The 18,290-nt window shown below is 43.7% G+C and overlaps 1 protein-coding gene across 4 annotated transcripts in view; it reads right to left on the minus strand.

The window, feature by feature from the left end:
- The window catches only part of MBOAT1 (membrane bound O-acyltransferase domain containing 1), a 104,068-nt gene that overhangs the window by 66,272 nt on the left and 19,506 nt on the right, over window positions 1-18,290 (minus strand). The window contains exon 1 of one of the 4 annotated variants that reach the window (XM_027040400.2): window positions 5,419-5,534. The exons of the other annotated variants lie outside the window; for them this stretch is intronic. Coding sequence (XP_026896201.2) covers window positions 5,419-5,451 — 33 coding nt within the window. The 5' untranslated portion in view covers window positions 5,452-5,534. Of the gene's footprint in view, window positions 1-5,418; window positions 5,535-18,290 lie in introns of those variants that run through there. 4 annotated transcript variants of the gene reach the window in all.

Here is an 18,290-nt window from a genome sequence, read left to right on the forward strand (position 1 = left end):
AGAACATGAAGTCAGCCTTATTCACCTTTCTAAATCTTAGTTAGCAAGTGCCCTCTGCGCCTAAGTTTCAGTTCCAAAAAAAGTCAAAGGCAAACGACAATAAAAAGTCCTGTAAACACCTAAGTGTAAAATACACATATGCATTTATGACCTTGATATATGCATACAGATCATCAGTAGTGTATTAAACAAACATTTCAACATAAAAAGATACATAACAACATAGGAGGGGGCAGGCAAAAAGGGCAGAAATATATGAACACGGTTTAGCTTCCTCAGAGGGACTCTGAAGAAAACACACGTTCCTCCCCATGTCACACAAAATTGGAACTTTAGAGTCTCTGAGTAGAGAAAGCTAGTATTTTCTAGACCTCGGCTCCCACAGAAGCAAAATACTTCTGAAAGTTCATCTAAAATTTAAATCTTAAAATTCCATAAAATAATCACAGAGATTGAAACAGGTTTTTACAACATACTACGACTTAATGGAAACATGTCACCCGAAATGATTAATGGCTGATTTTGGAAAATATCTGAAATAGAGTCAAAATACATTTGGCTGTTCACAAACAGGAGGACACGAGGGAGATTTAAAACTCTGCTTGACTTAGAAAGAGACAGACCAGAGATCAGACAACTGTTGAAGTCTGAGTACTCTGCACAGAGCTAGGCAGTGCCAGTAAATATTTTGGAAATCCTGGGTTTAAAATACAGAGAAATGATAAAGACAAAAATGTTGGGGAAAGGAAATAAATAAGAAGGGAAAAGACACAAAGGATACCGTAACAGTCGCTTCTTACGATGCCACTACAGAACTCAGATGAGATATCAGAATCGACGGCACAATTGAGACTCTTGACCAAAATCTCTAATTGTTCTTCCAATAGAATGTGAGGGTCTCGTGGACAGAAACCTACTGCCTTGTTACCCCTTGGATCCTGGCACCCAGTACAGCGCCTGGCACATAAGTATTTAATCTGTGTAGAATACGTGAATGGAAAAATACATAAAGAAGAAAACTGAAATAAATCTAAGGGAGAAAGGGGGACTGCTCAGCTGCAACAGGCATCGCTCGGTGGCACCCACAACTGGGGGCTCCAAAGAACGATCCCAGCTAGTTCCTGTTGCTTTACGGTAGGTCACGTGCTATTTGGGTAACGGCAAAATTATGTCCAGGCTTTACTGACTGGAAGAGTTTTGATTTCTTTTTTTTTTTTTTTTTTCTCTAGAGTTGAAAAGCCAAGACAATTCTACCCTGGTGCTCTTACCATTCCACCCACCTCTTCTCAATGCCCAAGGGACAGCGCTCCGCAAACACAGTGTGGACCAGACAGAGGTGAAGCCACTGCCTTCCTCATCCGGTGGGCCAAGCTCCAGAGGCTGCCTGGCTGACCCCGATGACCTTGAGCCAGCCATTACTGGGGCTTCTATGAACTCTGATGAAAAGCACGACTAATAGTAACTGTTGGGTTCTCTGTAAAGGTTTATATGTTTTACATAAAATACAGGGTTTGAAGGAACCTTTAAAAATGATAACACACTGGGGCGTGTGGGTGGCTCAGTCAGTTAAGCGTCTGACTTCGGCTCAGGTCATGATCTAGTGGTTCATGGGTTCGAGCCCTGCGTCGGGCTCTGTGCTGACAGCTCGGAGCCTGGAGCCCGCTTCGGATTCTGTGTCTCCCTCTCTCTCTCTGCCCCTCTCCCACTTGAGCTCTGTCTCTCTCTCTCTTTCAACAATAAATGTTAAAAAAATACATTTTAAAAAATGCTAGCACACTAACTAAACAAATCTGTGATGGCACTAACTGCAACTCTTACGGTACATTCCAGATTCATCGTGATCCAAGGAATACGTATATGTATGTGCAGCACACCTGGATGTCAGGGGACCACGTCCTCCAGGTGGTGGGGTTACACTTGCTCTTGTCGCAGATAAAAGGTGACCTTCAGGATACAGTGCAAAGCTGGTGGGTATGTGTGGAGACAAACGAAGACACCAGAGGGGGAAGTGGGGAAAATAAAGTATCAGGCGCCCGGTGCCCAGGCCACCAATCTATAGACACTCCAGACAGCCACTGCTGTGGCTGAACCCACGCACAGCACAACTACACTGCTGCGGGCAGCCTGGTGAATCGGGCTCAGGAAGGAAGAGCTCCTTCTCATGAGTCGCTTCAAGAAATCACGGGTACCTGCAAACAGTTCCACTCACAGGACCCACACAGAATAAAAATAATATCAAGGGCACCGGGGTGGCTCAGTCAGTTAAACATCTGACTCTTGATCTCGGCTCAGGTCACGATCTCACAGTTGGTGGGATCAAGCCCCGCGTCAGGCTCCTTGCTGACAGTGTAGAGCCTGCTTGGGATCCTCTCTCTCCCTCTGTCTCTCTGTCCCTCCCCCTGCTTGCACGTACTCTCTCTCTCCAAATAAATAAACTTTAAAAAATTAAAAGTCCTTGAATTTCCATTTACCTGTCTGACATGATGGGTGCATGGCAGGAAAGAGGTGGTAATATCCAAAAGAGGCAAATTAATTCACCCTGGATAGATTATTTACTAAGACAGTGGCGAGAGTTATAGCAAAACCACTGTCTGTTAAGTTCTGAAACACAGAATGAAGACTTTCATAGGCAAGCAGGGGAAACAGAGTATCAAAACACCATCCCCTCCCCTAACAGCCGGTCCCCTTTAAGAGGCCCCAAAACACTTTTCCTTAATTAATGAAAGTAATATAGTGAGAAAGGCCCAAGGCAAGAAACTGCCTTTAGCACAAGACACTGTTTAGTTCCTCTTAAGTGGAGAATTTTAAGTTCAGGCTCTTCCATGAAATTTTTATTTTCCTTTACAAAAAAAGTCTAGAAAAAAATACTACCTGCTGAAAAACACATATTCACTTGCAACACATCTTAAGCAGCCCTACAGCACTGTAAGGGTTGTCTGCAAAGAGTTCTTTGGAGCTGGGTTGTGAGGGCATGTGAGTTTTTGGTTTTGTTTTAGGATTAATACGCTGCAGTGTTGGGGCACCTGGGTGGCTCAGCCGGTTCAACATCCGCCTTCGGCTCAGGTCATCATCTCACGGTTCATGGGCTCGAGCCCCGCCTCGGGCTCTGTGCTGACAGCTCGGAGCCTGGAGCCTGCTTTAGATTCTGTGTCTCCCTCTCTCTGACCCTCCCCCAATCACACTCACTCTCTCTCTCTCTCTCTCTCTCTCTCAAGTATAAATAAACATTTACAAAATTGCTGTTACGTAAAAAATTTTTTCAAAACTATGCTGCAGTACTGTGGTAGAAAGCACAGCCAAGATCCAAATTTTGGACTCACACACTGCTTACTACTGTCTTCATCTACGTAATAGACATAACCCTACCACTTAGGGTAATTGCGAGGTTTTAATGAATTAATATATGTAAAAATCAATATTTAGAATAGCTCTGACAAAAGCTATCTAAGGACTAAGGGCTTATTATTAATTATTTTTACTTCAGAAATAGCTTTATTTATTTTTTTAGAAACAGGTAATTTTTTCAAAGGTGAGGATTTAAACAGAAAATACAACCTGAAGGACATGACAGCTTTTACTATCAGCTTTTACTCTATTTCAAAGATGATAAGGAGGCCTGGCCTCATAATTACTAATTTTAAAGACGGGCTGAGCTGGACAGTTTAACCAAGTTATTTCATACATATTAGAAACACTAAAAAAGACGGTTTTTAACCGTCTAACCTGCCATCAAGAATTACCTGCCCACAGTCGCCATCCAGATGAAAACACTAATAAAGACCCTAACAGCTGGTGTTTCAACAATTAAAAAGTCACCTTTCTCCAGGGCGGCTGGCCTCTGAACTTCAGGAACTTAAATATTTTCTCCTGCTTCATTATTTTAAGTGGCAAACAGTATCCCTGCCTTGGGATACTCTAATAACCAATACATCTATTTGAATTTCTTTGTTAATGTTTGTTTATTTTGAGGAGAAAGAGACAGAGCATGAGCGGGGGAGGGGAAGAGAGAGAGGGAGACACAGAATCCCAAGCAGGCTCCAGGCTCCGAGCTGTCAGCACAGAGCCAGACGCAGGGCTTGAACTCACCAACCATGACCTGAGCTGAAGTCGGATGCTTAAGAGACTGAGCCACCCAGAAGCTCCCAAATACATCTATTTAAAAAAATCCACCACGCTATGTAGATATGGACAATAAAGGAACCACAATGGTTTTTCACAAAACTTCGCAAATGTTTCTAATTACCCTAAAATGCCTGCTATCGCTAAAACTTCACATTTATTTTCTCATTTTTGTTTTGTTCCCTCCAAGTGCAACTGACCTCCCCCCACCTCTACCATGCCACCTCCCTTCCCTCCTTCCCTTCCCTCTGATACCAGATTCTCCAAGTCCCTGATGGCAGGAATGACAGCTGGGCAGATTAGCTGGCATGGAGTGCCACTCAGGAGACTCATGTCCTGCGAGCGCACAGTTAAGCATTAAAGGGATTCTATCTCAATATGGAGGGAAATGTCCTTTGGGTTTTATGTATAACCTCCCAGTCCTATAGAGTATATACTTTAGTTTTTGCAATGGTGTAAACTTTAAAAAGGAAATCTACTCACTTTGCAACCCCATTAAGCCAAGATGCCACTTCCTTTCACCTGTTGTGGGTTTTCTGTTCTGTTTCCCATGTGAATTGCACCATTCCACACTACAAGGCAGAAGTTACTGCCTGTTGCCACCAGTTCTCGAGGGTATAAATTCTATGGGGAAGAGGAGGCTGAAGGGTACCCACGCATAATGAAACAGGGAAGTTCCTAAAATCTGCACATAACGTGCACACAGTCATGACTTGCTTATTCGATGAATCGACTTCTAGGCCACCGCAAATGACACCATCTGCCTCTAGAGAAAAAGCTGGTCTTGCTCTGGCTACCTACTACTATGAAGAGTCCATCGCTGCAATCTTTAGCAAGTAGCTAATGCCACAAAAACACGCCAGAGTTAGAAAAGCATCACAGAATTCTGGGAAGTAAGTATTTAAAACTTAATAGTCATTTTAGATGTGATGGCCCTTCCAAGTGCACCTGGCATCAGAGTCAGGCTGTCCATTCCCCAACCCTGGGCTGAACGCTGCCTAGCTCTGTGACAGGTTCAACGTGGGATACAGCAACATCTGTTACCTGTGGAACATCAGGCAACTCCTGTCATCACTGAGGACCTAATAAGGTTTCTAACTGGTGCCATCGGGAGGTCATATCAATGATCCATGAGTTCCCTCCTAACTCAGAAATTCTTTTTTTTTTTTAGGATCTAACTCAGAAATTCTTATAAACATTAATAATGCCTTGGCTGTGACCACATGACTTAGCCAAAGAGAGCAGGCAGATTGGCACCTGCCAGCTAATGATTAACTGATTTACTTCATGTGAACTCACTGGTAACCACACAAGACAGCATGGGAAATTCATAAATGGTACTGGGTGGTGCAAGGTTATCCCACCAGCCACTCTTCCTCCAAGTTCAGCTCACCAAACATACACTGGGTGTCCAGTTGGTAAAAGGCACCTGCCAAGGGTTGGATTAAAAAAAAAATTATTATAGATATATAGATATAGATACAGATATAGACATAGATAGATATAGGATCTCACCCTCCCTCTGGCAGCCATGGCAATTGGCTCATGCTGGCCAACTGCACCCACCACGGCGTGTGTTGTGGCCAAAGTATCTGTGGACAGGTCATCTCTGCTAGTAGACTGTGTCCTCCTTGAACAAAGGAGCCTTACCCAGTTGACCTCTGCATTGCCCAGAAAACACACTCCTTGGGCTGTTTCAACAAACCTCCGAGGTAAACTGATGTCCTCCAACCCACTTCAGTTTTCCCCCATAGTCCTCTCCCAACCACATCTCACTACCCTTGGTCTCCCCAGATGACCTGTCCATCATTCCCCACACGGCCCTGCAATATTCCACCTTTGTTCACTCCCATCATCTCTCTGAGACACCCCAGCACACACTCTCAGACACACCCTCAGGGGCAGCTCCCTAACCTCTTCCTGCTCCAATGAACACCACTGGCTGTGGATTGTGTACACCCCACTCTCCCACCGTCACAGAATCGGCTCCTCTAGTTTTTTTGCTAACGAAACTCAAGAGTTGTCTGTACTTGGTGTATCTGCCAACAAAATTCCACCCTGAATTGTCTTAAACATGGTGTGAATTTCTGGCCTTTAAATATGGCACCCACTCTCCCTCCTACCATTTAACAAATACCAATTATTTGGGTTGTTTTTTTTTTTCCATTTCAAAACATAGAGTATATCCATGGACAAGTGAATTTAATGAAAACTTTACTTAATAAATGGCATCTCTTATGTAAACTTGTAAAAGGTTTTCAAATTAGAGGTATAGAAAGGCTTCATTAGAACTTTTTTTTTTTTTTTTTTTGCAGTAAAGAAAGGTAATTCATTGGTATGGCACCACCCAGGAGAATGGGGAGCTAATGCTCAAAAGTCCCAGAATCCCTGGTGGCTTGCAAGTGAGGGTTTTTTTGTTTTGGTTTTTTTTGTTTTGTTTTTTTGCGGTTGTGGTGGTTGTTGTCTCTCATCATGATAAGTGTACTCTTTACTCCCCATCCCCTATTTCATCCATCCCCCTACCCACCTCCCCTCTGGTAACCATCAGTTTGTTCTCTAGAGTTAAGAATCTGTTTCTTGGTTTGTCTCTTTTTTTTTTTCCTTTGCTCATTTGTTTTGTTTCTTAAATTCTACCTAAGAGTGAAATCATAGGGTATTTGTCTTTCTCTGACTGACTTATTTCACTGAGCAGAATACTCTCTAGCTCCATACATGTTGTTGCAAATGGCAAGATTTCATTCTTTTTTATGGCTACGTAACATTCCATTATATATATGTCACTTGTTTTTTGGGGTTTTTTTTGTTTTTTTAGAGAGAGTAAGCAGAGGAGAAGGGCAGAGGGAGAGAGAGAATCTGAAGCAGGCTACATACACACTTAGTGCGGAGCCCAACGCACAATCCCACGACCCTGGGATCATGACCTGAGCTGAAATCAAGAGTCAGATGCTCAACTGACTGAGCCACCCAGGCACATAAATTAATTATTCCATTAATTTATGTGTCCATTTTTATGACAGTACCACACTGTTTTAATTACTACCATTTTGTAATACAACTTGAAATCTGGAATTGTGATACCTCCAGTTGTGTTTTTCTTTTTCAAGATTGCTTGAAGGTCTTTCAAGGTCTTTTTTCATTCCACACAAAGTTTCCGACTGCTTGTTCTAGTTCTGTGAAGAATGCTGTTGGTATTTTGATAGGGATTCCATTAAATGTGTAGGCTGCTTTGAGTAGTATAGACATTTTAACAATATTTGTTCTTCCAACCCATGAGCATGGAATGTCTTTCCATTTCTTTGCATCATCTTGAATTTTTTACATCAGTGTTTTATAGTTTTCAGAGTAGACATCTTTCACCTCTTTGGCTTATTCCTATGTATCTTTTCTGACCATATTGCTATGAAACTAGAAATCAACCCCAAGAAAAATTCTGGAAACAGCACAAATACATGGAGGTTAAATAATATGCTACTAAACAATGGATGGGTCAACCAAGAAATCACAGAAGAAATAAAAAAATTACATGGAAACAAATGAAAATCAAAACACACCAGTCCAAAATCTTTGGGATGCAGCAAACGTGGTTCTAAGAGGGAAGTTTATAGCAACTGTAGGCCTACCTCAAGAAGCAAGAAAAATCTCAAACAACCTTACATCTAAAGGAGCTACAAAAAGAATAAACAAAACCAAGCCCAGCAAAAGGAAGGAAAAAGTAAGGATCAGAGCAGAAAGAAATGATACAGAAACTAAAAAAATAACAGAGTAGATCGATGAAACCAGGAGATGGTTCTTGGAAAAGATCAACAAAATTGATAAATCTCTATCCAGACTCATCAAAAGAGAGAGAGAGAGAGAGAGAGACTGCGCACAACAGAGGACCCAAATAAACAAAACTGCTAATGAAAGAGAAGAAATAACAACCAACACCACAGAAATACGAACAAATGTAACAGAATATTATGAAAACCTATATACCAACAAATTGGACAACTTAGAAGAAATGGATAAATTCCTAGGAACATATAACCTACCAAAACTAAAGCAGGAAGAATAGAAAATTCTAACATACCAATTACCAGCAATGAAATTGAGTCAGTTATCAAAAAAACTCCCAAAATACAAAAGTCCAGGACCAAATGGCTTCACAGGTAAATTTTACTAAACATTTAAAGAGTAAATACTTATTCTTCTCAAGTTGTTCCAAAAAATAAAAGAGGAAAGAAAACTCCCAAATTGATTTTATGAGGCCAACATTACCCTAATACCAAAACTAGACAAAGACGCCACACAAAAAAAGAGAACTACAGGACAGTATCTCTCATAAATATAGATACAAAAATCCTCAATAAGATATCAGGAAACCAAATCCAACAATGCATTTTAAAAAACCATATACCACAATCAAATGGAATTTGTTCCTGGGATACAAGGATGGTTTAATATTTGAAAAACAATCAACGTGATACATCACATCAATAAGAGAAGGGATAAAAGCCATTTATCAATCACTCCAATAGATTCAGAAACAGCATTTGACAAAGCTCCTGAGCAAAGTAGGTTTAGAGAGAACTTATCTCAACATAATAAAAGCCATACATGAAAAACCCACAGCAAACATCATACTCAATGGTGAAAAACTGAGCCTTTCCTCTGACATCAGGAACAAGGCAAGGATGTCTACTCTCACCACTTTTACTCAACATGGTGTTGGAAGTCCTAACCATAGCAATCAGACAACAGAAAGAAATAAAAGGCATCCAGACTGGTAAGGAAGACGTAAAACGGTCACTATTTGCAAATGGCATACTATTATATATTGAAAACCCTAAAGACTCCACCAAAAAACTATTAGAATTGATAAATGAACTCAGTAAGATCACAAGATATGAAATCAATGTACAGAAATCTCTCACACTCCTACACGCTAATAATGAAACAGCAGAAAGAGAAATTACGAAAACAATCCCGCTTACAGGTACATCAAAAACGATAAAATATCTGGAACTTAAAATTTAAGAATTAAAGTTTAATGTAGCCAAAACTGAGTTTAATGAGACCTATAATTAAAAGAGAATAAAGTAGCAAAGGATTACCTTGGGCCAATCAGCTTTAGGCAGTGCTAACAGCATGCTAAAAATAGAAACCAGGTGGATTTATTAACCTTGCCTCTTGCCTACTTGTCAGCCGCCAAAGTACTTGCCTGTTGAGGGCATTTCCCACCTGGGTGGCTGCTGCAGATGAATTATGAGTGACACTCTGGCGACAAAAGAGGCCTCCCTGGCCACTGCTGTGGTGACACCTTCCTCAAGTTCCGCCAAAGACAAGTGTTGTCAGAGCCTCCAAAAAGGGAGAGGACCGTCTCAGCTAGAGGAGGCATAATATCCCGGCCCATGTCAAACGCCCACCATGCAACCTCTCCTTTCCTCTTCTTTTTAAAATGTATTTTCCTGGGGCACCCGGGTGGCTCAGTCAGTTGAGCATCCAACTCTTGATTTTGGCTCAGATCATAATCCCAGGGTCATGGGATCAAGCCCCACATCTGGCTCCGTGCTGAGTATGGAACCTGCTTGAGATTTTCTCTCTCTCTCTCTCTCTCTCTCCCCCCCCTCCTCTCTCCGCCCCTCTCCCCTACTTGTGTTCTCTCTGTCTCTCTAAAAAAAAACAATAATAAATAACTAAATAAAATGTATTTCTTATCGCCTCCCTTCTGTCCTCTCCTTCTTCCCGCCCCACTTAATTCTACTTTCTCTTTCTGGCCTTCTCTCTCCATCTAGTCCTCCTCTCTTGCACGCTAAAGTGGATCCAGACATTTATTCAATTGAACAAACAATCCCACAGAGCTTGTGTGGGTTCAGGCATTGTGCTACATGCTACAATTGGTAGCAAAACGGCAAGTGCCTTGGCCCCCGCCTTCTTGAGAAAGGGGTGAAGCGAGGCCAACAGACAACTCAAGCAAGAGGCATGGCTGATCCTCACACATGGGAGACACAAACCTTATGAGCATCAGAGAGAGCTCACATCTGCATGGGAACGAGAAGTTAAAGAAGCAGTCATGCTAAGAGGACACTGTGCATGTAGAGCACAATTAAAGGGCACAGGTACATATATTTACCATCTCGTGCCTTGGATTACTAAGAGATTATTTTACAGCCACAGTGAATTTAAGGAAGGGATAGCAGCACACACAACTTCTCATAAACAAGTTGGTGTGACAGGATATAGCCCATATTTTGAGTCAGGGGGACGTGGATTTAAGTCCCTGCTCTCTTCCACAGACCTGGGTGACCCTGAACAAATTACTCCAATTCCTCAGTCATAAGATGGTAGTATTGACCTACTTTTAGGGTTGCTACAAGAATTTGAGTATTTACTCAAACCAAAGGTTATTCAAACCTTTCCAGGCCAATAGCCTTTCCCCCTGGGCCCACACATAATCAAAGACTTTTCCTTGCTAGAACACTGGGCAGAAACCCTCTCCATTTTCTCCTCCCCTCACTCAGTCTGCCCAAGGGAGGGTATGATTGACACTAGGGGGACCCTTGCTTCCTAGAAGGGAGGGAGCAGTGCCTTCAGAGTCTGGACTCTCTCCTGAGATGCCTTCCCGAAGGCTGCTCAGTCTTCCACTCCTCTTCCCACCATGGGGCAAGCCCCCCAGGCAGCTGCTCAACCTGCCACTGGGATAGATCAGCTCAATCCAGTTTTGTGGGAGCTTCTCGTTAGCCCCAGAGCCATACTGACATCTCCAGTTTAGCTTTCCCAGTATCAAAGCTGATATCCAGCAGCCTGAGACCTAGGAGTATTTCTCAATTGATTCACAGCCCATAGGAAGGGGTGAAAATGGAACGAACCCTCACATCCCAACCGTTATTGTAACTCTGGAACATAATGGAGAAGTTATCATTGATGGAGGAAAAACTCGGAAAACACAATGGAAAGGACTGGGGTGACATTTACCAAAACAAGTTGACATACAGCACTCTTCAGTCGTTGAAAGCCCCCTGGCCTTATCATTCGCTCCTCTCCAGAGAGGTGAGGCTATGACTACAGCCAAAGAGAATTCCCTGTCCTCTGCTCCCCTTCGTTACTCTCTCACTCAAGGTATCTGGCAGGCAGCCCTGTCCTTGAGGCTGGAATGTAACTAAAATAAACGATAATTTAATCCACAGTACTATGACCTACCCGGAAAAGATAATGTGTTTACAGAAAGGGGAGGTCTGCAAGGATTCTATTAAACAACAAAAGAAAAAGAAAAAAAATTTTGAGTACGTGAATACGCTATGAGTGAACAGGTACCATAACTAGGTGGCCCAGGTACCAAGTATGATGCAACTGGGTCCATCTGACTAACATGGCTCGATCACCATGACCATGATGCCCACCCAACTGACTCCCTTTACTTCTGATTATACTTGCAATTTGTAGGAAAAGTTTCCTACATGGGATGTGAATGGAATGACGACCCAACATCAGGATTTCTGCCCTGCATGTCAATTGTATTAGCCACAGTGAATGGATAAAAAGATATTCTGTTTGGTTGGCGTCCATCCCTGAGTCCCATAAGTCTAAGTACCCCAACAAAAATCAAGACTCTAGACTAACTAGCAAAGTTAAGAACAGGACCCTGAAGAGCTGTGACTCCACCAAGTTATTGCTGTTCCCCAAAAGGCTTGCCACCCGGCTCCAAAACCTTTGCCATTACTTGCCCTAAAATTGAAAGGTACTTTAGGAACGCCGGGGGTCTCCAGCCAGTAACTCACAGCAAGATGTGCAGGAAGAGGGCCACCGGTGAGGGCATGCTAGGGGGCTGTTCAGGTGCTGGCACTGACAGGAAGTCCAGCCTGGCCAGCAAAAGCCGGGCCTGATGATCACAGCATCCCCGGTCATCCTGCAGACGGTCATCTTGCAGGGACAGGAGGAGGATGGGACCCTGTCTGCAGTGAAGCCATCCACAAGAAGTGGACAGAGACAGGGTTAGAAGCCCATGCTGGCAGAAAGGCAGACAAGGCAACGCCCCCCTGGAAAGCAGGACCCTCGTCACTTAGCCAAGGCTGATGGCCGGGCCTCAATCGCTAGATGGTAAGCAGCCCCCACGTGTCTGTAATTATTTGTTTGTGGGCCATATTCTGGCTAAGTTTGAGTTCTCTACAGGCAAAGAGGAAGTTTTACTCCTCTTTGTAAGCCTAGCACCTAGGACAGTGCCCAACAAAGAGGGGTAACCTGCCCAAGGCGTCCCAGGCAGTTAATCCCAGCTCAGTCCTGGCTCCCTGCCTTCACCTGCTGCTTCACATCAATAAGTGATTGGGAGGAAGGAAATGGCGGTGAGAGGGCTGGAATTTGCTGGAAGCTTCAGCACCCACAGGTACTCTATCTTCACCACACCCCTCCCTGCCCCCAGAACAAGAGTCAAAAGCTTTTCCATGTGATTGAAGACAAAATCAGCTTTTCTTGATTTGCATATAAGTGAGACCATACAGTATTCGTCTTTGCCCGACTCATCTCCCCTAGCAGAATGTCCTCAACATTCATCCATTGTCACAAATGGCAGGATTTCCTTCTCTTTTGGGGGGATAATATTCCACTGTATGTATCTTTACAGTGGAATATATATATATGTGTGTGTGTGTGTGTGTGTATACAATCATTATCCATTCATCCATCAATGGACACCTTGGTTGTTTCCATGTCTTGGCTATTATGAATAACGCCACAATGAACATGGGGGTGCAGTTATCTCTTCCAGACAGTGATTTGATTTCCTCTGTGTATATACTTGGAAAAGGGATTGCTGGATCACAGAGTAGTTCTATTTTTAGGATTCTGAGAAACCTCCATACTGCTCTCCATAGTGGCTGCACAAGCAGGTAGTCCATCTTCAGTGGTGCTTCTGGTCCCATTCCTATTCTCCTCACTCTCCAGTCCTAAGCACTTAAAAACCCATGTGCCCTGATTTTCGTCACCATTCCTAAAACCCAGGGTGAGGGAATGAGAAACAGAAAGAGAGGCTAAGGAGGGGAGGGGAGGGGAGGGGAGGGGAGGGGGAAGTAAAGGAGGAGGGAAGACAGAGAGGGAGGCAGGCTGTACTGGGACTATGTGGAAAGATAAGAGCTTCATGTTTGGAGTAAGTTTACTGCACAAGCTCTTCCCCGGCTGGCCACTGGCTTGAATCAGGACTCACAGACACCAGCCTAAACTCCCATGGCTTTGAGTCAGGGCCCTGGGGCAGCCCTTGAAGAAGGAGCACAAACAAGAATATTCTATCAAAGGCACATCGTAAAGGGGTTTAAACTCTAACTGGGTCTGGGACTTAAGAAAACCACATGAGAAAAAAGTCACTGACTTCTGAAAATAAATAAACTAACCAGAAATTGAGAAGAAAACCACAGAGACTAGAGTTATTCCCAATGATCGATTTCTAGTTAATGAACGAGTTCCACATTTGGAAATGTGGAAAGAAAAGGAGAAGCCATTCAGCTTTAAGCAAAACCTTGCGACGTGTAAACATGGTTATAAAACTATTTACCAAGTTGTTTGGAAACATTGACTTCAAACTTAAACATCTTCCGGATAAAAATAACCTATGTTTATTCCTCTGAAACATCTCTGGCCATCACAATTTGCTCATTTCAGATATCAACCATAAAGTCCTCCCAAGGACATAAGACAGGATTCCTAGGGCGTCTGGAATGTTTCAACACCAGCAACTCCATTTGCAATAACCATTTAATTCAAAGGCCTAGCCTTCTTATCGTGGGCACATCTTATTAATTCTGAAGACGCGAACAAGGTAGAAAGCATGCCACAGGGGAAAGCGCACAGACATTGCTATGAGACAACCAGTTCTGCCACTAGCTAGCTGGGTGTCCTTGGGCAAGTGATCTAATCTCAATGAGCCTAGCTCTGGTCTACCAAATGAGGACGGGAATATGATTATCATTAGGATAATTCTGAAAATTCCATGACAAAATTATATGTAACATATTTTTTGCACACGGCCAAATGGCTCCTCCATGCACACTTAATGGGGAGTGTTCTCCAGGTTGAGTCTCTGCTCCAGGGGTCCTGCAGAGCACCCCTCTCCTTCTCACTTCTCCTGTGAAAACAGTTCCAGATTCCTATTTTTACAAATTTAAAATAACGTACAAAACCAGAAGAGATTCAGCAACCTCCATCTCCAACGTAGACGAGAAGAAAGAAAAGAGAGTCACATCACTAAGAGGAAGACTCCTGGATTAATTCATACAAAGCAATAAGCAGAAACAGAATCATTTCCATTGGTCAGGGCAAGAAAGGAAGAAACTTAACAGAACACTGGTTTTCTTCCTACATTTAAAAGTGAAATGGGAACACCATATGGAGCATAAGAGGCCACCCTGAGAACCTGAAGAACACCCAGAGAAAAAGGACTCGGGGGGTATTCAGACACGCCTTGGAGCTGAGTTGGAAGGAGACACGGCAGGCTAAGAACAGTAAACACACGCATACCCGCACATACGAAGGCTGGCTCTGCCTGAGAAATAGTAAGTTGCCCGATCACCAGGGGAGACTGAAATTCCCAAGTGCGCAAAACTTCACAAGTCCCTCAAGGAGCCAATGCTCAGACGAGCCTTCACACAGTACTCAAGGCTATTTATGCTCTGGAAAGTCACGCTTCCTCCTCAAGGCAGCCAGCATATCCCCAGCAGCTCCTGAACGGTACATGGAATCTTTAAATTCCTAAGAGTCCCAGACGAGGACTTCTCAGGAAATTCTGACTCCGAAAGATCAAGGGTGGGACCCAGGCATCCCTGGGTTTCAAAAGCCACCCAGATGGTTCTGATGGTGACTGCTGGTTAGGAATGAGTGCCGCAGACCACGGACACTCTGAACCACCGCGGATGCCTTAGGCCCGTTGGATGTGCCTTTCGGACACACTGAGCCCAATCCCAACCTTTTGAAGCTCCCATCCACTTCACTCTTTCTGAACAATAAACACCGATAAATTAGTTCCCACATTTTCACCCAAAATCCAAAGCCAAGGCTATTCAGCAGGAGCACCCCACCTTCTTCCCATCTCGATGCTGAAGCGAGTCAAGTCCGTCCCTACCTCCTGGGTGGAGAGCAGACCTTCTCTCGGGGTCCTCAGCTGACCAGGGGTTTGACCTCATCCCTCCTGACATTCAGTCCACTCTGCACCACCACGTCTGTCAGCTTCTTCTCCCCAGGTTTCGACTTCACTGCTGTCTTTAAACAAGGACAACTCCCTTCTGTCTTAAAAAACAAAACCAAACTCCCCTTGATCCTTCCCGCCATTGTTTCTTGTCTCTCTTCTTCAAAGTCCCCAGATTTCTCTCTTGAGTGGTCTACACAGACATCCATTTCCTCCCACCTCGGGCCCCTGTAACACCCTCCCCCGCCCCTCCCCCATCTCCAAGCTACTCGGCTCAATTACCTTTTCCTGGCTCCCCAATGTGCACGGTGCTCAGCAGGATCACTCGCCAGGGCAAACTGGGTCTCTGTGGTCTCAGGTCACCCCCTCTGCCCTCCCCCAAGTTCACACCTTTTCTGGCTTCATCTGCCCCCAGATGCCAGTGATCTCCAAACCTCCAACTTCTCAGCTCTGATGGCTCACAGCTCGCTTTCCCTTCAGGACATGTCCATTTTGAAATCCTGCTCTCAAGCAGAAGTCCTGGCCCAAGCAGAAGTCACACTGTAAGTCAACCTCTATTTCCAGTTTCCTCATTCCTGTCAAAAGTAGTCCCATTTGCCAAGATACTCAAAACTCCAAGTGCATAACAGCCCCGTCTTCTTCCTCTTCTGACATCTTCCTCTGCAACCCTATTGGGTTCACAACTGGGTGAGCCACAAAGTAACCGCCACATCACCCGTCATCTTGCACAACTACGTCATCCCTTTGGGTCTTGAAGCTCTTTCCTTTTATAGATTTTAAATGCCAAAATACTAGGGCTGTTAAAACACACACACACACACAGATGTAAAATTTTAAAGTTTCCTTCACCCTTCCCAATAATCTGGATGATTATTGTGAGGGTAAAGGCCACTGGGATGAGACCACTAGCTACATTTTGGTAACTATCATTCCAGAACTAAAGACAGAGAGAGAAAGAAAGAGCATATTGATTTTTTTTTTAATTTAAATGGGAGATGGGATCATAATATACATGCTGTTCAGCAACTTGCTTTTACTCAGTGTGATAGATCTCTTTCAATCTGCCTTCCTTCTAATATTTGTATATGGTTCCATTAAATAGCATAATTTAATCTGTTCCTCTACTGCTTAACATTTAGAGATCTTACGATCTTTTTTTTTAAATTTTATTTTAAAAAGAGAGAGAACACAAGTGGGAGAGAGGGTAAGAGCTGGAGAAAGGAAGAGAGAGAGAGAAAGAGAGTCTCGGGCAGGCTCCACACTCAGCACAGAGCCTGACACGGAGCTCTAACCCACGACCCTGTGATCATGACCTTGAGCCAAAATCAAGGTTCAGATGCTCACCCAACTGAGCCCCAGACATCCTGGGCTCTCATGATCTTTAAATGCCTACTGAGAAACTTTGCTCCTCAAACCACTGACTTATTTGGCAATTAATACTAAAACAAGAATCACGTGGAGTGGCAGCTGGACACGAAACAGAACTCAGGACATGCGTGTAGGGACGTCAGGAAAGGAAGGGTGTAGTTCCTGAAGACAGGCACCATCATCATACAGCCTCTGCTTGAATCCTGCCAGGGATGGGGACTCGTGAACTCCACTGGTCATCAATTCTTTTATCTACGCAACTCACAGCAATAAGGAATTTTATGACGAATTAAAACCTACCTCCCTAAAGCTTCTGTCCCATGAGTTTAACTCTGCTAAGGACGCAGAATAACTATATTCTTCAAATATCTGAAAACTGCTATCCTATCATTCCTAAGGCTTTTAACTTAAACACCCCTTCTTCCTCAACAATCCTCATATGAATTAGCTTCCTGCTCACCTTCCGTCAGCTATGCCTCAGTTTTCCAGTGTCCTTCTTAAAAGCTAACAGCCTTGGGGAGCTGTGACTACACCACACAGCGTGATCTGCTGTGACCACCTGCTCTTGCACAGGAGAGCAAGACATGTCTTCTGGGTCACTGTACCCCACTGCACAAGCCAAATGGGGCAGCTGCAAAATTGCTTTGTATTCTATCTAGTTCATTCCCAGATTTACCAAATATTCCCCTAATGATTCCTGCTTTGAGGCTGTGCTCCATACCCTTAGACATAAAATACAAGAGTGGAAAAGAGTCCAGGGTTGGAACCCTAAATTCCTGGGTCAAAATCCATGGGATCTTACACAAGTCACATACCCTTCCGTTTTTTTCCGGGAAAATATTATTTACCACATAGGGTTGTGGTGTGGCTTACACGAGATCATTCGTGCCGAGTGTTTAGCACAGCACATAGGAAGCACTCACTGTAAAAAGTTTTATTTAACGCTAGATAAGCATGACGACCAGAAGCTGAAAGGAGAAATAATGCCATAAGGTGGAGTAAGTATACCTATGGCCCATACCTCCTCGGGAATCAAGCTGCATTTTCCTTTCTATCAGAAGAGAAAGAACTTGTATCTTTTATATACCCAGCTGTCTGATAAATAAGCAAAATAACTGTGTCTCACAGTCTGCTTTAGAAGACAGCTGATTTTCTTAATATTCCCACATGCAAAGCCATGCTGGTAGCTGTGAACACACCCCAACTAACAACCCCAGCATTTTCAGATGATAAGTAATGTTTACCTGATAAGAAGTTCTTTCACACTTCCTAGGTACACGAAACCTACTCACATATCAGCTTAGATCTCACGGTCAAAAAAAAAAAAAAAAAAAAGCTTTCCTTCCACCCGTCACCATATCTTTACTCACTCCTCCTTCTGCCCCATCTTTTCTGCCTTGAAGTACCCTAAATTCCTTCCTCCCCAGCACCTGCAAGGGCAGGTCTTTTCTTCCATTCACCGGATATTAGCCGAACACCACCCACACCCATCTCGCTGAAGTTCTGTGCTGTGACACTGGCAGCCCTATTAGATTCAGAAGTGTGATGGAGCTGGTGATGGGGAAATGACAGCAAATGACACCTACCTGTTTACTGACCGGTCTGCAAACCCGTTCCCAGGGGATCACCTACCTCACCTGATATTCACAACAACCCC

This window comes from Acinonyx jubatus, chromosome B2, assembly GCF_027475565.1.
Source record: "Acinonyx jubatus isolate Ajub_Pintada_27869175 chromosome B2, VMU_Ajub_asm_v1.0, whole genome shotgun sequence".
In the NCBI taxonomy this organism is placed as follows: Eukaryota; Metazoa; Chordata; class Mammalia; order Carnivora; family Felidae; genus Acinonyx; species Acinonyx jubatus.